The sequence below is a fragment of the Ptychodera flava genome, chromosome 15 (genome assembly GCF_041260155.1).
Source record: "Ptychodera flava strain L36383 chromosome 15, AS_Pfla_20210202, whole genome shotgun sequence".
Taxonomy (NCBI): Eukaryota; Metazoa; Hemichordata; class Enteropneusta; family Ptychoderidae; genus Ptychodera; species Ptychodera flava.
Genome location: NC_091942.1, coordinates 20,878,515 through 20,902,046, shown reverse-complemented (window position 1 = coordinate 20,902,046; position 23,532 = coordinate 20,878,515). Strand labels below are relative to the sequence as shown.

At 36.9% G+C, this 23,532-nt stretch overlaps 1 protein-coding gene across 2 annotated transcripts in view; it reads right to left on the bottom strand.

The window, feature by feature from the left end:
• The window catches only part of LOC139151503 (intraflagellar transport protein 140 homolog), a 51,205-nt gene extending 27,823 nt beyond the window's left edge, over positions 1–23,382 (bottom strand). Inside the window, exons 1-15 of one of the 2 annotated variants that reach the window (XM_070724360.1) lie at positions 23,014–23,382; positions 15,152–15,325; positions 14,534–14,755; positions 11,544–11,674; positions 10,340–10,482; positions 9,083–9,258; positions 8,215–8,303; positions 7,709–7,815; positions 6,364–6,605; positions 5,548–5,658; positions 5,162–5,231; positions 3,164–3,255; positions 2,523–2,650; positions 1,503–1,620; positions 1,165–1,310 (exon numbers count right to left, since the gene is read on the bottom strand). In XM_070724360.1, coding sequence (XP_070580461.1) covers positions 1,165–1,310; positions 1,503–1,620; positions 2,523–2,650; positions 3,164–3,255; positions 5,162–5,231; positions 5,548–5,658; positions 6,364–6,605; positions 7,709–7,815; positions 8,215–8,303; positions 9,083–9,258; positions 10,340–10,482; positions 11,544–11,674; positions 14,534–14,755; positions 15,152–15,295 — 1,919 coding nt within the window. In that variant the 5' untranslated portion in view covers positions 15,296–15,325; positions 23,014–23,382. Of the gene's footprint in view, positions 1–1,164; positions 1,311–1,502; positions 1,621–2,522; positions 2,651–3,163; positions 3,256–5,161; positions 5,232–5,547; positions 5,659–6,363; positions 6,606–7,708; positions 7,816–8,214; positions 8,304–9,082; positions 9,259–10,339; positions 10,483–11,543; positions 11,675–14,533; positions 14,756–15,151; positions 15,326–18,363; positions 18,557–23,013 lie in introns of those variants that run through there. The other variant, XM_070724359.1, reaches the window with a different exon arrangement.
• Between the last annotated feature and the right edge of the window lie 150 nt (positions 23,383–23,532).

Sequence of the window (23,532 nt, the reverse complement as noted above, 5' to 3'; positions counted from 1 at the left end):
ATATTTGGGTATTATAGGATTCACCAAGTGGGATGGTGTGCTAATATCAAGTGTTGTCTGCGAAAACTATTGAGTATGCCAGTGCCAGGTAGGTTAGGTACACAGAACAAGCGGCATACCGGTATAACGTATTTGTTTATAGATAAACAAACGGAAGAAAACACAAGTGCCACATTCTGCACGTCCTTGGATTAAAACCACCATGCAGTGCACTTGGGGTGATGTTGACATAAAATGAAGGAAAGCTCACAGAAAGACACGGGAGGAGTTGGTAAGATCAACGGTGTATTCAATACAACACATATCATATCACAAAACACACAAAGAGTCCGGTGCTGGAGATTCAACTTGCAAGGGGGCCTACCGGTTGTAACAGTGTTCAGATATGATGACCTGAACGCCAAGACTTCGCATCCTACACAAATCACATGACAGCGACACACAGCCAACATGCAAAGACAGGAATGTTACACACTACATATGGGAAAGGAATAACGCACAAGTATCTACATGGCAAAACACTATATACTGCTCAAAAGGTAATGTATGGGGAAAACAGAAAACTTCCCCTGACTATCACCATTTCTGAACTCTTTAAGTCCATATTTGGAATTTCTATGCATTTCTTTGTGTCATTCCTACACCAGCACATGTAAAATGTCAAATTTTCTTGCATCAAAAAGAAATTTTTCGAGCATCTGTTTAGCATAGAGGACACACTGATAGAAATACATTCATGACAACTTTGTCAAAAAGTACTTTGATTGGAAAAATGACATTAGAATGAGATATAACATCGTTCAGTAACAAAACGTATTGCACATGCAATTTGAAAGAGATGCTACAAATAAACAAAAATACACACATTATAACAGATAAGTTTATTTCACCAGAAAAAGCATTAGATCAGATCAAGGGCTCGCACATATTGAAAGATACACAAAATTATGCAACTGAACGAATTTGGCAATTGCATCAGTAATCCAATCCTACATTGGTTTTATCCCTGTCACTTGACATAGATTTATTTATTTACAAAGAGAACTTTACGGTCTCTAAGCATGCATTTGACGCATTTATACCAAAAGATTCAGGCCATATTGAATGTTGCACGATGGGTAGGATCCTTGGGTCAGCTGACATATCAAAAAGAGAGATACAAACCTTTCGACATCTGTTTGATCCTCTTCTTTTTCATCTGACTGTGAGAAATCCTCTTGTTCTCCATGACCGACAGCAAAATCAAAATTTGTAGTTGTGTCCATGTCCACATCCCATACGTACATTGTTGGTTCAGGAACACCCGATGGCTTTGAAATTACAAAAAATAATGAAATGATAATTAGCAACAAATTAATGATGTTATTCTATTTAAAGCAAATACTTTATAAAATCTCTTCTCAACCTGTGAAAAAAATACTACATAGCTTTAATATGGCATTAAGGAAAGGGTAAAACTCAATCATCAACTCTGGTGGATATATATCTGATGAAATACTTACTGCAGTTGAAAGAACGCTAACTTTGGTTCCATTGCAATTGATTTTAGCAGAAACAATTGTTCCAAACTTGGGCAGAGATTCCAATAAACACTTGGGGTTTGTATGAAGCTTGGCTTCCCTGAAACGGAATAGAAAAAAAGAACATCAAAATCATTGGGAATAATCCACATCCACAACATTGTTTTCTTCTATCAAGACTGTCAAATTATCTGGCCTTTGATCATACTAGAAATATTGAAAAGATGATGACATTGACTGGCAATTGATGAGCTGCACAGATGTGTATCTCATTTTTCTTGAAGCATGTCTGTCTACATTTTGAATTGAACAACTAGCAATCTCATAACCCTATATCATAGAGCTAGTCTATGGCTGTATCTTGTTCTACTGAATTAAACTAAATTAACTGCACATCTTATGGACATTGAATCCAAAACAGATGTGAAATTAATTATTTCATGATTTTTTTCAAATGAAGTCACTAGGCCCTTTCAAAATGTCATCGACATAGGGATATGAAACAACACTTCATAAGGATTCTCGGAATATAAAAAACATAATATTATCTTCACCGTTCTCAAATCATTCAATTTTTGGACTCTCAAACTTTTACAATACTCTTTTGGTCTACCACTTGTGAGGTCCACCATTCTGAAGCTCATTGAGTAAATAAAAATATTCACCAGATTACTGTTTTAAAAATCAAAAATTCTATGTTTCTCCATAGAGACAGTAAAGGGGTGGTGGCCATTTTGAATTGGATAATTTGTTTCACTGGTACCAAATTTTTCACAGTGGCCCCGACTTTATTCCTGATTTGGAAAGGAAATGCTTTGAAGTCTCCTTAAAGTTTGAACAAAAGTTTAAGTCTTTCACTTTTGAGGTGAGTACTGTCTCAAAGGAAATTTCGGCATCACTCTCAAAGAAGTGCTTAACCAAGAACATCAAAGGTCAAGAACAGCAGCTGACAGGTCTGTTGTCAACATTCAACTATGTCACTGCATGCATTTCAGTGCTTACCTGCGAGACAGATCAAAGACTTTGATGTATCCTGTAGAAGTTCCCACAACCATGAAATAACCATTGATGTCCAGGGATATCGGTTCTCCTTCAATCTCCGAGAATGAGATCAGCTGTTTCACAGTACCCTGTCAATAAAACAGTCAAAACACATCAGTAATACAGCCCCTTACATCTGTACTTTATTTGAATTCACATTATTGACATTTGAAGCAATTAAATGTGATAAACAGAAAGTATGATAAAAGGAACTCCATAAAGTAGTATGCGCCTTGAAAGTGAAAGACTTCAACTTTTGCTCAAACTTTCCTAAAAGAATCTTTCAACCTTTTTTTTTCGAAATCAAGAGCAAATACCAGGGTCACCTTACAAATTTTGGTACAAGAGAAACAAATTACCAAAAATTTACCAATATTTGAAATTCAAAATGGCTGCCATCCCCGTGTTAACTCTATAGAGAAATATAAGATTTTTGAATTTCGAATAACTAAGATGGTGAAAATTTTTCCTACACTAAGGGCTTTCAAATGAACCCCCACGGGTGGTTTATCAGACAAGAACTGTAAAAGTTTGAGAGTCAGAATATCTGTCCTCAAGGCCATTCTACCTAAAGATGCTGTTTCTCAGTAATGTAGACTCACCTGAAATGTCCTCACTTGAATTTTGCCCGGTTCAGTTGTATACACATTCTGATCGTACACTGCTACAATGGTGGACTCAGTTGTAAAGGTACCTAGGTTAAAGATACAACATACCAGGTAAATACAATCTGTATACTACGTGTACAGTCAGCTACCAGAATGATTTACAGATAGTCTAACAGTAGTAGTCAAACTATTTACCAGAATAAATATACTAGACTGAAAGATCTGTCACTTGAGGGCGCTCTCTACGCTCCCCTTACAAGCTGATAAAATCAATTTTGCATGATATAGGGCTTTCCAGCGTAGTACATGCACACAAGGTCAGATACGATGAACAGCTTTGGTCCTGTACGTACAGCACAAGAACAAATTGTTTGTTTATTGATTGATCGATCAATTGATTGATTGATTTGCATACGTATGTATCAAGGAACAAGGAGCTGTCAATTTGACAAATAGTCATATTCCATTTAACAAACTAACAACACAATTAACCGAGTCACTGGCAAAGAAATCAGTACCCAGAATGGTTTCGAAAGAGTTAAGGTGGCCAGAAAGCCTACGGGGTCAGTTAAAATCTTTAAAAAAAACATTTTTTGCATGATAGTTATATAAAAAGATGATTTATAAAAAAAATCTGAAGGCAATACATGGCAAAATATTAAAATTAAACAACAATGTTTTATGAAAAATACGGTTGTCTGTATTGCTAGGGAGTTTTTATGCGCCCTCCAGAAGAACAGATCGGACATGACTGTTGTTTTCTCAGTGGGGAGCATGTAACTTATATAGACGTTCTCTTCCGAACGCGCGCCAAACTTTCATAGCACGGCCACAACTGCGAGTCACTATGTCATTCTGCGAAGACGTATGTGCAGTGAGACGGCTCCCCTATGCACACGCTCTTGTTTCTGACTTTTCAAAACAATACCAGTCAAATTGTGAAGCAAGCTGAACCAGGGAAGAATGTTTTGAGCTGCCATATTAAGCACGGGAATCGTATCCTAGGGTGTTCTAGAGAATCAGGAAAGACCCAGTTGATTGGAATGCGGAAGTTTTGGACGATTTCAACGGCGCCAAAAACACTGTAAACAGCGATTTTCAACTCGTTTAGTGCATTTTTCATGTTTTTTAGAATTCAATTTTCTGGCTAACCAAACAACATACGCAATTGATGTTTTTCCCATGCATTTCAGAGGTTATTTCCGACAATTGCACGGCAGGATTTTTTCGTATTCGGGGCGGTTAGCATGCAACACGCAAAGTTTGATAATGTTTTTGATAAAAATCCATATTTTTTCACATGGATATTACCATTTCTGGAGTATCGACACAGAAATTGTGCTGTACACAGTCTTGATGGCATGCATACTATTGAAAAGCCGGAAAAAAATGCGAAAAAAAATTTAAATTCGAAAAATATGAAAAAAACATAAGTATTTTTCATACGTCTCAAATTTCATAATTATACGGTTATAAAACTTTTATGCATTTTTTAATGATACTTAATATATAACAAAGCTACACTGAAAGTTTGAAGTTTGTATCTTTATTTTAACTTGCTCAAATAATATTTTTAGCTACATGCCATTTGGGATCAAAAATAGGGTTTCCGGCCACCATAAGTTGAATTCAATGAGATGTGAAAAATAGTTGACAAAACCCATCTGCTACTATATATGTATAGTGTCTTGTCAACTTTTTTTCACACCTCATGTATCCATTATCTACAAGTACCCGCTGCAAAGTCCACATGTGGACTGTGGTTGGACTGACCCACTTGATATTCACCACTAGAATTCAATGGTTAGACATGCAGACCTCATCACATTGTTAACATTGTTGAGAAAAGATGTTGAGATAGCTTCAAGGGATATGCACGACTCAGTAAACAGACTTAGCAACAGAAAGAGGCAATTGAATGAGCATGCTACCAAAGTTCATACAGTAGGGAAATGGTTTGAATAGAAGATGTACAGCATAAATCTAACTTACCCACTGCTCGTATAGAGGGTCCTATCTCATACGTTACCACTTTTCGACCATTCCATATTGCAACATGTTCCTGTAATAAAGAACAAAATTGATAGCACACCTTACCAGATCTAAATTGAACTGTCACACGTCCTTGTCGTAATTCACTGTGTAAATACATCAAAAAAGTATGATTAACTTTCTTTGAAATTGTATGGTAGGCATCTCGCAGTTCTCTGATACATATTGACAGAACTGTCAGCACACTGAACTTTGTTTATTGTTTATTTATTTGTTGATTTTGTGAATGATGGTTTGAGACGCAACTTTATTACGAAGGCTTTGCCAGGATTATCTCTGCATAACTGTCGCAAAAAAGACTAAAATACTTAAAATTGTGGACTGACCTTGGAGGCATAGACGCCTTTGATGTGAATATCGGTCTTCAAATCATGATGTATACCAGAACTGTACATGTCAATTGACAACACACTGGGAGACACTTGGACGCAGGCAACCTGGAATGAAATTACAGGGTTTATCGTCAGAAGATAACCACGTGTTCACATTCAATGAATTGTCTATCTTGATAATAAACCTGAGTCATAACACAATGAAGGTGGCCTTCTGGTACAAATTTTGTGCTCATTAATGAGTAGCAAGCATAAATAATTTACCATGGCAACACAATATGGATAAAATCACAATTATTATATTCTCAGAAATTCCCTGAGGGTTTCATTAAAAGCTATTTCTTTCCGACTTTACATTACAGCCATAATTCATTCGTATTTAGAGCATGAAATTATTTTCCTCTACAAAATACTGTTTTGCATCTTTTTCCATTCAGCGAAACGTGTACTCACTGAACATTCTCAATGTTGTGTTTAATTTTCGATAAAAAACAAGGAATAATTTGGCCTTGTGATAAAACACAACATATCAAGACACAAACATCACTTGTTAATCCTCTTTCTCCCAAGTTGTATTTATTTCTATGGTTTGTCTATGGAGCCCGGTAGAAAGAGGATTAAAATTTACTGATACAGAAATATTGTGTGACGTGTGACCAGCCAGCCAGAGTTGGCTTGGTGACTGAAGACTTGTTGATCCTATATGCCAAGACATAAGTTTGATAACTCCGCATCACATTGTAACCTTGCTGACAAAAGGTAAATTTGAAGACTGCCGAATTATCCATTCTTCAGGAACGACACACTTACCTCGTCCTTTAAGTGAGAACTCATAACTTGTTCCGTAAATATGATGACGCTGGCAATGTTGTTCACAGCCAGGTAGTTCTTACTGGAACCCCATTTGATCTGCAGTATGTTGCCCTCACTGAGTCCTGGCGACTGTAGCTTCCATTTGGTTTCCCCTTCCTGCTTCCTACCGGCAGCTCCACTGGCAGGGGCATACTTCCACAGGGCTATCTTGCCATTGTTTGTGCCTCCCGCTAGTACTCCTATACCATGGAACAAGACAAAGAGAAGCACAATTTCTGTGAAAATTACACTGAAATCGGTTTTCTCACATTCCTGGCCGCTGGGAGTGCGGGATCGACAGAGTGGGAAAAATCGATCCCACACTCTCAGAAACCGTCCCACACTCTGCAGTAAATATTACACTCTGATTGGATGATAAACCGTCTGTTTTGTTCCACGCGCAAAATGTTATCCAATGGCATGACGAGTAACACATAGACCAGAACTACAAAGTAAGCAGGTCAAAGTACAGTGGCAGACGACAGACTAGTCACGATTTTGGATAATGTTGTACATGTCCAATGTGACTTTAACGTATTTTGTGGTCATGTGAGAAAAAGAATCTCCCACACCAAGGACCTGGGATTAGATTTCTCACACTCGTTGGGGATATTTTGTCTCACACTCGCCTGCAGCTCGTGTGAGACAAAATATCCCCAACTCGTGTGAGAAATCTGATCCCAGGTCCTTGGGGGTGTGAGATTCTATTATTCTCTTACTGCAGCAAGATATCACTAAAAATTCAATATTTGCAGTTTTGAAACATTACTGTACAATCCAATATTAAATTCAAAAATTCATTTTTACAGTTTTGAAAATATTCAATTTCAATTTAAAATTCAATTTTTTCATTCTGAAAATATTAAAGTCACTGTTCAGTTCAAAAATTCAAATTTTCAGAGTTTTGAAAATATTCAATTGAACATTCAATTCAATATGCAATTTTTAGAGTTCTGAAAATATTCAATATTCAATTCAATTTTTACATTCTGAAAATACTAACTTCACTGTTTGATCAAAAATTTCAATTTTTACAGTTTTGAAAATATTCAGTTCAATATTCAATTCAACAAGTCCATTTTTACAGTTCTGAAAATACTTCATAATGACCCAAAGAGATGCTTTATGTATATATATAAAGTGCAAGACATGACAGTCAGGCTTTTGGTATCTCCTTTCAATTTTTCATTTTCTAATATCCTTGGTACACATGCGAGACAAAACTTCAGAAATTATTATTGTTACCTTGAAAATGTTCACTCATGTGTTAACAAGTTCCTTTGAGATTGATGATCGTACTTACCTTTTGCTGATGAGTACGACAAACAATTAATGCATTCACCAGTTTCAAATCCCTGGTGGCCATCTAATGATAACACATAGTTATCATCTCTTTCCAAATCCCACATCCTGTAACAAAATCAGTCGTATGGCATAAGAATTATGGGTGAAAGAGGTGAAATTAACATGGCTGGTTGAGCGAATGTGCAGCGTATATTTGTGAAAAGAAACGCATAAAGGGTGCCAGATGTTGAAATTACAAATGACATTTGACACGACGGACTTGGGTAGTGATGCTCTTTCAACTTGTCTTGTGGTGACAGAATTGCATCAAAATTGAGTGGATGAATGAATGCTACGCGATTTGCATTTGTGGTTTCTATTTTTAATACTTTTTTCCCCCGAATAATTCAACAACATTTTTTTTTCAAATGTGGTACCACACTCGGTGTTCATTTGACCAAAGTTTGGGCTGTACACAGTAACACTGACTTTATACTGGCACAATACTGAAATTCCACCAATTACCTGATTAGTGTCTCTCCCGTCGCTACAGCGAGTAGACCCCTACCAGCCCATATCACTTGAAAGTCTCCCAGTTTGCCGCTAAGTTTAACCTAAGAAGTAGAGAAAACGAGTGAAAAGTATTTGAATGTGTATGACTTCAACAATTTGTGTGCAGACAGAGAGCCACAGTAACTTTGTCTATCACACTGCATTAACAAATCACAAGCTCTATCTGACCAAGTCCTCAAGGCCGCTGTCATAGAAATTATTACATGTACCATAACAAAACACCAATCTTCAAAATTGTAATGGTAAGTCATTGATACTACAGTTACATATTAAACAGGTAAATAAATGGTAAATTGTCTGAACAGCTCCAGTTACAAACCCTACATCAACACTGATGAACCTTGACTCTTTCACTGCCATGGTTTGGTCCAAGTTCATTGTTTGCTATGGCAAAGTTGGACTTATATACAGGGAAATGGGGTGAAAGGAATAACCCGTTCACCACTAATTCCCAGTAAACAGGTCCACAGTCACCATCAATAACAATGAGTTTGGGCCAAACCATGGTGGTGAAAGGGTTAATACAGCATATGCTTTTTCTGCTCTGTAAGTCGATTTTGGTTACCAATATGAAGGCTATTGGAGGGAGAGGCTGTGATACTTACACTTGCTGATTTCACGCACTGACTACATGAAATACTTTATAAAGAGAAGAAAACTTCTCAAAATCACTAACAAAGTACCTTTGAGAATATCCATCATAAATGGATAAACATTTCCAACTGAACCAGTGTGTAGTGAACGGAAGTAGAGCTTTGGTGTTGGCAATCCAGTATCTACAGCCCGTAGACAAAACCAAAACTATAAAATACAAACCAACCTTCATGATTTCCTGGCAATGACCGTCTGACGAGACACTGAACTGCGACAGCATCAGAGTTTCCGTCACCACGACTAAGATGTCTTTGTACTCATTGTATAGAAGTTTCTTCACCGCGCCATCTGCATTGAATACGGCTTTACATGCACCTTTCTCATCCAAGTAAAATACATTCCCTGGAAAAAATGTCACAGTGGCTGATGTTATATTAAATACCGATCATTTAAGGTAAAATACGCCTCAGAGATAATATTCATACTCTTAAATTTTTACAATTCTTTTCTGATATCTGCCACTTGTGGGGACTCATTTTAAAGCTACTTGGAGTAGGAATAATTTTTAGTTTTAACTTTTTACTTTTAGTTTTTCAAAAATCAAAATTTCATTTTCCCCAATAGCACAGGGATGCCAGCCATTTTGAATTGCAAATATTGGTAAATGTTTGGTAATTTGTTTCTCAACTATCAAACTTTGCAGGGTGACTCCTTCTTTGCATTCTTGATTTGGTAAGAGAATGGTTGAAGGTTTCACTGAGGAAATTTTGAGCAAAAGTTTCAAACTCTCACTTTCAAGACACATACTGCCTTTCTATTATTGGAAATATAGTTTCCTGCACACAAATCTCTTGACCTGCATTTACTTGAGAAACAGTCTCACAGCTGCAGAGTTCCAAAGCTGGTCTTCAAAGACGTCATTTGTCGTTCATACATTCATCTTCCGTTTTGGAAAATCGTTATATGCTCAACAGGTGAAAATGTCAAACTATGACTTTATTCGATAACACTGATATGATATATTATACTGTCGTTGGGTAAACAGCATCTTCTGCATGGATTGAAAACATTGCTCTGGCTGTATCAAAAGACTGCTAGTTTAACTGTGGTGACAATCAACATAGCTTTCTTTGAAGTTTCATTGCAAATGTATGTGTTCACTTTTCACTGAAACATTGTTGTGTGTAAAACAATGGAAGACTGCCGGTAATTTTTGACACAATAATTTGTTTTTCTAACCTTCAGATCCTGGTGTAAAACAGGTCTGTGTTCATGTTGTATCAAAAACGTGAGAAAAACACCAGAAGATTGCCAGTAATTTTTTAAAAACAAAAATTGCTGATTGTACACAGGTTGTATTTCTCACCTTCAGAAAACAGGTCTGTCTACATTTTGTATCAAAAACATTGAGAAAGACACCAGAAGATTGCCAGTAATTTATTTACACAAAAATCACAGACTGCATTTAGATTGTATATCTCACCTTCGGATCCTGATATAAAACAAGTCTGTGCATCGTTTGCATTGATCTTGATGCTGGCTTTGTTGTTTCCTTTCTTCCAACTGAACATGTCAAGTGCACTCTCATCACCGCTGACTGCAGCACGGGCCAAGGCTGCCGTATCACTGTCAAATACAAAGAAGACACTGATCACAGACATGACACATGTCTACAAAATGAAATAATACTTTGCATCCCTCTTTGAAGTAGAATTCAATACATATTATACCGGTGGTTGTTGTTCATTTTGTAATCACTGATTGTTCGATTTTTCCACTTATTGGTGTTAGTAAAAGAATTGTTTTGGGACTGGGAAACATGACATGTCCCCACACAAAATTGTGCCTACCATCTTATTTTCCGCAGTGAATTTGGGACAATTATATGGGAAAGATTAAGAACACAGATCAACATATTTCACACTACTGACCAGAAGGTCAACACACTAAAAAGAGTCTTAAAAGAAGGGAAAATTTAGCTGTAATTTCTCTGAGCCTTTACCTCGCATCGTTATGACTTCACTTTAAAATGATAAGTTATGATCAATTACCAAGCATTACGCAAGGTACTTTTAGTTGTTTTTTTTCACTACTGGAGTACGCAATGGAATATGCCATCTGTCTCCATGGCATCAAGAGCAAAGAATGGTAAGCCAGAGAAAATTTACTCTTGTAGCAAATCTGTATTTTTTCTGTTTCCTTCCTATCCTTGAAAATTGTTGAAACACTGTTAGAGTCAAGCAAATGATTTTCTTTATAGAAACTGAGTGTACAGAATGCCAGTCAAGGTAATATCTAATGCGATATATCTTTTAGTAATTGAATTTGTTATTCAATTTTGTAATATTTTTGATAAACTGTACTCTCATTTATGTTGTACTGAATGTACATCAAATTTCAGTTCGAAGGACAGTGATTGTCACCTATGTTAATTACATAACAAACATCAAACACAGTCCCGAGGCCTCACTCTGATTGACAATAACCCTTGTATTCCTGTGAATTATCACATAATATGCACACTCAGCCACTTTTGATATCATCTATGATAGACGCTGTAGGCAATATCACGGGAATCTAAATGAACAAGATGAGGTCTGCGAGTTTCATGGTCACTTATCACTCTGCTTTTAATGACAAGGAAATCACCAAGACTGAGAGAATAGAGAGTAAAACAGTGCACTCACGCTGCAGCATCTGGGTTTATACTTGGCCTGAACACACACTGTGTGATCATCTGTGGCAGTTCGTGTTTACAAAACGGTCCTGGCTGGAGTCGACCCCTGTGATCGGCTTTCCATGCGATCATAAGGCCATTCTGTCATGGAAGAAGGGAAACAACACACTGCAGTTGATACGATGTACATCTATATTAGACAACTTCTGGTGTATCTTCAACAAGTGCAAAAACACTATCAATTAGAGTATCAATGCTCCTTCAGTGGCAATATCTGTAACTTCAAATTCAGCTAGCTGAATGTGTACCAAATCAAGAATAGAAATCGGGGTCACCATGCAAAGTTTGGTACTAGAGAAACACATTACATGATATTTCAATATCGATATTTGAAATTCAAAATTACCGCCACCCCAAGTGTTAACTCTGGTTAAAAACTTTCTTCCTCCAAGCGCTTTAAAATGAGCTCCTACAGGTGTTGGATCAGAAAAGAATTGTAAAAATTTGGGTGTCCAAATTTCTGTCCCAGAGTCGCATTCTATCTTGACAGATGGAAATAGACTCAGACAAAATCCAGTAGCTTACTCAGTAATATTGTACTTGGGAACTAAAATCCAAGAGTAGTATCGTTTACATGCATGCTGCTCAAATTGAAACATCTTTAAAAGTGTACACAACATCTAAATCTGATGTTTTTATCAAGTCTTGTATTTCAAAAAGTGTGTGCCTACCTTTGAGATATTAATAACAATAATTGATTAATAAATGGAATATTTTGACTGCATGAAAAAACATAGGGCCAAAGTCCCTGAAGCTACTATAGACATGGATACAAAATTAAGTATTTCCTGACTGTATGAAATTATCTCACTAAGGTAATCCTAGGGACATGTAAACCAAATATTAAAACTGTCTGACCAGCAGTTTTGAAAAAACAAGCGACTCAACAGTTGACAGAGCTCTGCTGTGTTATGTAGAGAATAACCTTTAGTGACACATGTATTGATGAAGAAGGTGGATATCTTTGATAGCTCATTTCAGGATGGCCTGACCAAAAATGGTAAAAAATTCCGTAAAAATACAGATTTGCATATTTCATCAGACTATATTAGTCTATAATAGCAAATAAACGAGAGTTAATTACATTCTAATTAAAGTAAACAAGACTTGCTTAAATCAAGATTTACGTCATAAAAAACAGCATATCTGTCAGGTTATAAAGAATCTTGATCTTGTTATCTTTTAATATATTATTTTCATCCTATTAACCAAGCACATTTTAACTTTCAAATTAACTTGTAAGTAAGTTCTGTTGAATAAGTTGAGACTGTACGTACTCAGAGAAAGCACACAAGAAGTTCAAGGTCATCAAAAGCATTATAAGGAATCATGTTACACTTTCATTGCACTGTTTACACAGATTGCATAAGTGCTATAAATAGCACATGAGGAATCTTACAGCCCAGCTTTACCATAAAAACCCCATCACTTTGACCACTCTTTTAATTGACCACTCTGTTTTTTCCTCAAAAAGTAATCTTATTTTATCCTTACCAAGTCAACCATAAATGGAAATTAGAACTTTCTCTATCTCTATTTATTTGACCACCCTATCATGACAAACTATTATGAGCAATTTCTTTTAGATAACATAAATGGTGGTTCAGAATATATCAAAGTTGGGATTCAGGAAAGTTGCCTTTACATGATTTCATCCTCCAAGATGGTAAGCATTTCACTATGAACTGTCAAAAAAAGTTGAACTTTCTGATAATTCCACACTACAATTATTTTGGCTTTGATGATTTCCTAATTAATTCAATTATTTAAAATCATATTAATTATTTTTTTCTGGGTGAATTGATAGGGTTTATACAGTACAAGAATTCCATACAATGTAAGTCAATTTTGACCAAAAATGACAAAAAATTCCTTAAAAATACACATTTGCATATTTCATCACAATTTGAACAAATCTAAGTTGGGTTATCCCTAGCGACCCGTATACCAAATAACAAAGCTGTCTGACCAGCGGTTATGAAGAAGAAGATTTTTTACCAAAAACACCTTTTTTGGCATTAATTTGCCTATTTTCAACAATATCACAAAATTAAAAAAAATAGTTTCTCAAAATCATATTTTTCATCTACACAACAAATATCAAATCAGTAAGTACTGTGGTTCTCAAGATATTTGAGTTGAGGGACGCCTCACAAACGGACATACATACTTACATACATACATACATACATACATACAGACTGACGACGGACGCCGACGGATACCCATCCCAATAGCTTCTATAGACTATAGTCTATAGTAGCTAAAAAACGTTAATGCCATGTAAAAACAACCAGTTAGAGTGAAATTTGTTCTAAACAGATGACAGCAGAAGTGGGAAATTCAGCGTTTATCCATTACCATGATCACAAAGTGAAGATATATGTATCACAAACAAAGCATTTGTGGATAACATGCCAACCCAATATCTGAAACACAGTCCACTTTCTCGTACGGTATGATATTTTTTTTCCACTACACGCAGCCTGCACACAGACAGGAGACAGACATAATTCTGAACAGATAGTGCCATCAGCAGATACAATGGCAGAGAACAAAATTTGAAAAATCGAGAACTATAGGGCGACCACTCTACCACCACAATAGGTTTTCATCTTCAGGCAACGGAATACCAAATGGGAAAAGCTGTGACTTTAGCCTCGTGAGTGCATGTAACATGAGCATTTTTAATCTACCGACTTATTCCCATATCCTGTTCTGCCAACTGGTACTGGATTCCCGCAGGGCAGTATTGAAATCTTTCATCTCTCAGGAAATAGGGGTTGCTGTGTTGTCATGGCAATTGCTGAATTTCTTGATGTAAATCCAACTTTGCAATGCTAGACAAAGCTGTCGTTAACACCCAGGCAAACATCACATTTGAAAGCAAATCTCAAGAAGCTGAATACCATATTCTATAACCTGACACCACGGACTAACCTTATCTCCCGATACAAGTCGGGTACCGTTGGGGCTCCACTTCAAAAGAACGACTTCACTCTTGTGAAGATGCTCCGCCCAGTAGAGTTCCCTCTCTTGTTCGTTCCAGATGAGTATTTCGCCATTTTCCCAACCGGCAGCGACGATAGGCCTGACTGGATGCCAGTCGAGGGACATCGATGGACATGCTCTCTGCATGGTTGCGTGCTCCAAAAGCTCACCCTGGGTATGCGCAGAGGGACAGAACACAAGTTTGAGCAAGCATTTTAATTCTGTGGTATGGCAAAATAAATATCGACACTTTTCCATGATTATCAATGAGCCTATCTTGACCATACATTTGCATAAAGATATAAAATATATGTCTTAACTTTCTGAGTTTTTGAATTAAATTCAGAGTTGCATACAAACTTGCTGTACTCATTTGCAATCTGTCAACTGGTTTGATATTGATGTCATAATGCTCTACCTACTGTGGAAAAACACAAACTTGTGTTTTTGACGGCCATTTCCTTCTTCTTTAAGTATCAGCGGCTTTACAATTTCAATCCGACAACATCATCTTCAAACCCTCAATGGTGATTCTGAAAGCCACAATGTATCATTACTGGTACTTACTTCGTCTCTGTATACATGAACACATCCGCCGCCTCCATCACTTCTCGACGCTACAGCCAACAGTGGGTACGAACTGTGCCATTCAATGTCCACGCTGGGGCCTGGTATCGGCTTCTCCACTTTATGGTCAAAGTAGACAGCCATTTTGATGGGAACACCTTCCTTTGGTATATACTGCAACAGGGTAAGATATAGACTGGAGGTCAATAAAAATCCAGTGTTGATAAAGATGCTTTCCTTTCACTCATAGTATTCAAGGGGTTCCTCTTTGGCAAACAAAATTACAAAGAAATATCCCTCCTTTACCAATCTGTGAAAGAAAATATTACTCTACCGGTAAAAGTTTGTAACGACCAATCATATTATTTTTGAATGCATGCAGTACGGCACAAATTTCTACACAAACACACCATTCTAACTAAAACACACATGCACAAATGCAGATTCTGACAATAATACTGCTGGGCAGCATTGACTCTCGGCATAGAGTTTGAAATAGCACCATGGAGCTACATGTACAAATGGATGACAATCTGTCAATGGTTCTACTCCTGAATAAAAATGACGCGATGCGCTCTACACACTCAGTACGCCCAAATAATCACGTGATGCCAGTACAAACAAGCCCACATGTGTACTAACGCGTATGGAAATACACGTACGTCTACGCACATATGGCTTTGTTTGTACCATGGTCGATTCGAATTCCGGGTTTAGCCTATTTTCCATGAAGCAGAGATGTTTGGCCTTCTTTATAATCTTCAAAACTTGTTCACATATCTAAGACATACAGCATACAGCACTGAGGAAAATCAGCCTACCAATTTAGACATGTAGTTTATGGACAATGCAACCAACCATACTATTTCTGTAGCATGTATATTGCTGTTCATGCTGCTGTACCAGTCAATGTATGACAAACTGGGGATATTTCAACCACAAGTTTGATGCTTTAGAATGAATGCTAAAGAACTGCATGCAACATTCACGTAAAATATGATTGATCTGAAAACTTGAGCAAAATCAAGAATGGAGTTCAATGAATTTACCAGTATGAGCTATTGCCAGTGCAGCAGCACCTTGTCAAAGTCTATTTACAACTGCACTATTGTCTACTTTATATAATAAGGGTAGAAGACTTGATCCCAGGGATTGAGTTTGTTAGTATGTAAGAGCATTATGAAGGTGTCATCAGTCCGGGTCAGCTCCAAAATTGGAGCGCTATACCATAATATTTTCCCCCTCTCATTAGCCAATCAGCGGCCAGCGCGCCATCAGTAAAAATTGTATTTCCTGGCAACCTCCACATGCGTCCTTCGTTACGTATGCCATACTGTGTCGAACTCCCGCGCCGTATTCTGTCATAATGTCGAACAGTTGTGTGGCCACTCTGTCAAAACACAATTTCAAAATCGCGTACCAGTTTTATTCTGGCTAAGACACCAAACCCCATATATCGCTGTGATTCCTAGACTCTGGCTTGAAGTCCTGCGAAATATAAATTGTGTACCTACACAGATCGTTCAGAATACCCAATTTGTGTCGGAGATGGCAGCGATACAAATTCTACCGTATGGGGAACAGTTGTGTGGCCACTCTGTCAACACATTTTCAAAATCGCGTACCATTTTTAGTCTGCGTTTGACAACTACAAAACAGGTATCGTTTTAAAGCTCTGACATTGCTCTTCTTTCTTGCAAAATGTTATACGCGTACCTACACAAATAACCTTTATAACAGTATTTCTAATAGAGATGACGAACATCCACAAAATGATTCTCGGTACTTGAGCGAAATCGATAAACTTGGGGTAGAAATGAATCGTCAATATTTCGAATATTTGTTCACTGATCGGACTCCTTGTTGGACATGACCTTCTGCAGAGAACATGGATTATGTTGACTGTCGAAATTCGTCGAAATTCACAAGACAGGGGCTTAATAAGCGGCCCAAAACTGCCGATCACACTTGGTGGGTAATTTGTGACCCAGCGTGACCTGTACTTTATTAATGATGTAATCTGGTCGATGATTGGCTGAATGCCGGAATACATTATCATAATGAGTCTCCAATTTTGGAGCTGACCCGGACTGGTCATAGCCTTTTGTTTTCCATTGAAATTGTGAATTTCCTGTCAAGACAATCTGCCTTTATATAACACTAACAAAATGAAACTGGACTTACTATCTGTGTTTCCTCTGGCTTCTGAAATTTTTCAGTAAATTTACGAATTGGGTATTGAAACTTTTTGTAAATTTTAAAATTTATAAGTAAACTTAACTGTTCCAATACGGAACATCATTCAATCAAATTCAAATTAAGTACCACATGTGCTTAGACAGAACTATTTTGAGGTTTGGGGACCTTCAGCTCTCAATCAACTAGCTGCTTCCTTGCATTCGTATATTTACGAATCAACAATGAAAAAAATTAGTAAATCATCTAAAAAATTAGTAATTTTACGAATTTGAGAGTGGCAGCGGAAACACAGACTATGTCAGCTGTGAGACAAAACCATGCATGTCGAAATGTCTCATGAAATCCAAATTCCAATTCATCTGAACTTATGTGAAATAACCTGAAATTCTCGCTACTGGATTTTGCATTTCTGAGATGCTGATTTCCGTAACATGTTTCCCTTCTTGATAATGGTACATCCTGTTTCCAAGGCAACAGGAAGCGAATCAACCACATTAAATCATGGGCAGACTGCAATGATAACACTTTTGCTAATGAAGTATTCCATGTATCGTATATCAGTACAAAATAGGAGCAAGCTTTCTGTCATGGTTGTGGAATACAGGACAATGTGAAACAGCCAAGGACACTGGCATCAACTTTGTTATCCTGATTCTTTCGTAAGTTCAGCTCCACGTTAGCGTAAAAGAATTGTAGCCACCTTATCTACAGCAACAGTGGTTGTCTTATCAGTGCTGTAGGGCTTCTACAATGCACACATGCAGAGCAGAACGCAAGGTAAATGCCCCCAGTACATGTACATGTATCAGGCATGAACACAGAAAAATGATAAAGACAGCTGTAAACTTCAATTCCAATATCTTACATATCCCTTCACACATCAGAAGAAACTACAGGCGTGCTACTCATTCAGACTATGGTAACACACACATATAAACACAAATATGACATACATATATATATACAGATATACAACACCTGCATGCCCTCGTGTGGGAAGGATAAATACATACTAAGAGTGCCTCAAGGACAGAGTCCCCATCATCTTCATGACTGAAAAACATAGCCATACCACACGTATGTACTGGCTCGGCAGAAGAAACTGTTCAGTAAACATCTACATCAGGCGTAATGTACAGAGCTTTTACCAGTAAAGACAAATACGAAGAGGATTTATTTGTGTAAGCTCACTAGGAGGTATGCATTGAACATCAACTCTCTTGGAGGTAGCGATTCCCTCTCTGATTGGCTGATATTTTTCCGCTTTGCTTATTAAGCTTCCCTGACTGACGTGAAGATAATACGGCTGCCTTGATGGACTTATCTAATACAAAGTGATATTTTTGGAAGAAGCTCTCGACCACAGAGATTTAAATTTTACATCTTCAGCTCTAAGTGAAGAATGGATGGCTTAATTTTATCAACGCTTGATTGCTTCTCTCCCTGCCATATATATATGGCCATTCCCCTTTGCAATAATGCTAGGACCCCACATGTTTACAGTTATGAAATTGAACCTACCATTGTGTTGACAGAGAAGACATGTGAAAGGTTACACATGGCAAAGGTCATGAAATCAGTCCATAGGAGGAATCAAATCAAAGTTAGGTAAACATATTGTACTCTCACACATGCACAGAAGTACACGCGAAAATTTAATGTAACAGTTATTGAGGAATTCCAGAGTAACATACAGTGGATGTCAATCTCTCAAATGACTGGAAAAGCAACTTAGTGCTTTACAAACTTGAATATTATTTCTTTAAATAAATATTCAAGTTTGTAAAGCACAAAGTTAGGTAAACATATTGTACTCTCAAACATGCACAGAAGTACACGCGCGAAAATTTAATGTAACAGTTATTGAGGAATTCCAGAGTAACATACAGTGGATGTCAATCTCTCAAATGACTGGAAAAGCAACTTAGTGCTTTACAAACTTGAAATAAAATATTACTCAAAATTTCCTAAATAATGAAATGAAGATGTTAAAATGTATAGCATTGATGAATTTACGCTTGATGAAAACACCACATCTAATTCACAACTGGAAACTGTTTGAAAGTTGTGGCATCCAATAATTGATTCCTTTAACACGTCACACTCTGTTCACAATATAAACCAATCCATTCTCTGTTAAATTGTGTGAAAGTTTTGCATACTTTTCATTTTCAACTGTGAACCTGCTTTCCTTATAACTGTAGAGTATACTTCATCTATCTCTGATTTGCCCAAGCATTCTCTGATGGTCTGTTATCACTTTTTTTCACACCACCGATCCCCCTCCCCTCCATAGAACCAAAATGAATGAATGCTGAGATAAATTTGAAATGATGGGATGTACAGAAAAATATACATGCGAATTCCTAGTGCTGTGACATTGATTTTGTTTTGCTATAGGTACGCAACATAAACAAACATTAACAGGTGGTCAAGGCCCATGAAATTTGTACATTAATGTGTGTCTTCAGTCTTTCTTAGCAGTTTCTAGCTGTAATAGCCTGTCACATGCTGACTTTTGCATGGCTACAAGCTACTCTCTACAATTACTGCTCTGTCTAGTCTATTCAATTCTATCAAATGTACCATGATTACTGTTAATTCAAAAATGTACTCATTAAAAAAAGGCTACCTGAAACATTATCCATGTACTGTTAAAGCGGAATTCATGATGAAGTGTCCAACTCCTTTGATTATGTTTACATTAGATTACATCCAATATTGACAAATGCTGAGTGCATGTACTTTTACATATATAAAACAAGCAGGGCTCCGTCTTGTACATGCTGGCAAAATTATACATGGAAATATGAACTTCAGGTGTGGTATGAATTGCTTTTCTTTCATTGAAAGCAACAACACCAGGGCATTCTGCTGAGTTTAAAACAAGAGACTGATTTTAGTTTCTATTCAAAATGTAACTGCTGCATGGCAGTCTAACACTAATGCTCAGATGCTCTACACGCGTTGACACAAGGGTCTGGCTGCACCACAGTTACTGGCCTCGAATCCAGTGCCTGTGCACTTATGCATTGAATGGGTGGACATGAACAGTAGAGGGCGCTAGACTGTGACTTGCAATATGTCACAAGAACTGCATACCTGACTCTCTCTTTGGATTCACAATATGTATAGCAAAGTTTCCTGGTCAAATTAACAGGCACTTCAGTGTACGAATTGCTTAAGTCTGACCAGTTTAGTCTAGTTGAGTAAAGTTTAAAAATTTTTAAGGCTAAGTACTAATTTAAGTGCTAATTGATACAAATTAACTAGTCTAAAAATACTGGTAACTAGGAAAAACCAAGGACATGGGTTTCATTCCTTGGAAAGTATGCGTAACGTATTGCTGGTATAATATAGTTATCTACCCTTCTAGTACTCATGTGATCACAGACTAGGATAAAAATAAAACTGTTGTTCCATAAATATGGCATAATGACAGAGAAATACTTTGTGTGACTACTACTAGACTGAAAGATTCAGTCGTGTGCGGGCGCTCTGGCGCACTGCGACCTACGACCCTTGTGGTAAAGGGTCGTAGGTTGCAGTGCGCCGGAGCGCCCGCACGCGACTGAATCTTTCAGTCTAGACTACTACCTGAATGAGAATTTAAGATCATCTTGGACTGAATTGAAAACATTGTCATGAGGCATTCATGAAGATGCATTCTAGGTGGTTGACAAAGTTTTGAAACAAAGTAAATGATAGAAGTTTCAAAATTATGTTGTTTTGATGTATGAGAAATCACAAATGGATTTACCCTTGTATGAATGTGAAGAATTAATGACCAACAACAGCTATCAAGAAATACACTAGCTCATCCAGTTCACTTTATACACGTATATTGACATAAGCATTACGCATTTCAAGGCTGAATGAAACAATGGCGTTGATAAAAATTTATATCGCCATTTGACAGTATTTATTGATGCCCAAGTAAGGACTAGGAAAATACAGCCATACACATCAGAACTATTATGCATGCATTGCAATACTCGACGAGATACCATATGTAGGCAGACTAGATCATAGATGACTGCACAGCTCATTCAAAATTTTGAAGTTATTGCGCATGATTTCTTGTTTCAATCATAAGTATGTCGTTAAAATTAGTGGCTCAGTATTTGCAGAAGATTAATGGATTGAAAATGTTGTTTCAAGAATACCAGTTACTATAGTCATAGCACATGTATGTAAGTGAAATTATTGGGTCAATGCTGCCTGCAAATGAAGATGGGTCTCTAACTCAAAATATTTTACTTCCATTATAAACAATCTCTCCCATAGTTCTTCCAGGTATCTTTTAAATTCAACAAAGATTGACAAAGAATATTTGGTTTCTCAAACACTTAATATTATTATTAATTTAATTTATTCACTTGAATAAGCAACATGAGTCTTGTTCACATTCACACACGCAAGCACACACACAAAATTCATTTGGGACCTATCAAGGACTATACTCTTTGTGAAAAGATTTGGTTTGTGCCATTGTGACTACACTCACTCAGCATAATTTCATTTTCAAGTTTGAGCCAACGCAATTACCATGGCAGCAGTGCTCAAGTCCTTTGATTGTCTTAATTTAAATAGTATAATAACAGTAAGGCCATGCACCAAATGTGACCTGGGCAGGTGTAACGCACCCACACAAATACTCATAAGTTTAGCCCAGCTCAAGTTTTACATTGGCCCAAAACTCTCCCGCGCCAAGTCCAACTTTGACTTTATAAAGCATATGTACATTGATCATTTCAAGCTGATTTTAAAACATATAATTGCTCTGGTCTCTGGTACACGAAAACTTGTCCAGTGAGAACTCCACTCTGCTGACAGTTTACAAAATGTATACAGCATGCCAAAATAGCATCGATCGCAATTTCAGGTTTGTAATACAGCTGCACGCGTGACTTCGGACATATCTGCCGGAAATTTGGACAAATATTGTCGTTGTATACTGTTGTTGCAGCTTGTAGTCTGAGTCATCAATTCATACAAATAAGTGTGACTTTAAGTAGCCATTGTAACACTAGCAGGTTTTATTTTTTCGTTTATGCGGAAAATGCCGACATATATTTATCTATGCATATTAATGAGAGAACAGTGACATCATTTGCGATCAGCGCTATTGCAATGTTGTCCTCATAACAAATTCTACCTTTTCAACCCTCTGAATTCACAAACCAAGAGACTAATATTGAAACAAAAGTAGTGACTAAATAATTTCTGGTACGGTTTGTCAGATTAAATGTTTTTACTCTGATTCATTTGATACATTGTGCTTCCTTGCGCTTTCTACCAATACAAAACTACATTTAAACATCGGAAACAACACAGAATTAATTTATCAATAATTTCACAATCTTTATATCCAGACATATTTCAAATAGAAACACAATAATCAGAGTGTCGATGACACTTGAAGTAAGCATCATTTTGGAAGGGAATTCTTTCACAAAATCAGCTGTGTGCGAATAAATAAACAATGCAACTTTCCATAATTACAGATAATTTTACGCTTCATCTTTTCTCCATAATATTAGTCGTACCCTACAATTCACAATTATTATTTAATTAAAATCTGAGGACGAACTGTTGATAAGTATTACACCTAAGAAATTGTGTTCTTGAAAAAAACCCTGATCAAATAGAAAAGAACCTACCTGTTCAAACCAGCAGTCTCCCAGAAAAGTATGTGAATGATCCAGCTACCGTGACCAGCCCACTTTTGTGAAGTCGCGATTTTGTGTTGAAATATTCAAGTATCTGTACTCAGGTACAGTGTGAGTATCACTCCCGTGAGTGTTGTTTATTTTGACGTTGACTTAACACTCTGCTAAAAATGGTTTCCTTGACAGTGATCAATATTTAGTTCAGACCAGTTTTGACAACCCTTCTGTTTCAGATGTTACCTTAAATTTAAAAAAGAATCTCTTCGTAGATGCGTCTGAAACACTACGTTTTCATGTGCTGAGCTGTTGTGTATGGTTACCGCTGTCCACCATTTTGAACCTGATGAAAAAATTTCAACTGTCCCGGATGTGGTTTTCCGAAGCGGAGAAGACAAAATTTAAAGTGATTTTTTCCCCGTCATAATTACAGAAAAAAATATAATCTTGACGAATATATATAACTTTAATGATATAGTTTGATATATATTTAATTTTCTAACTATATTAGCG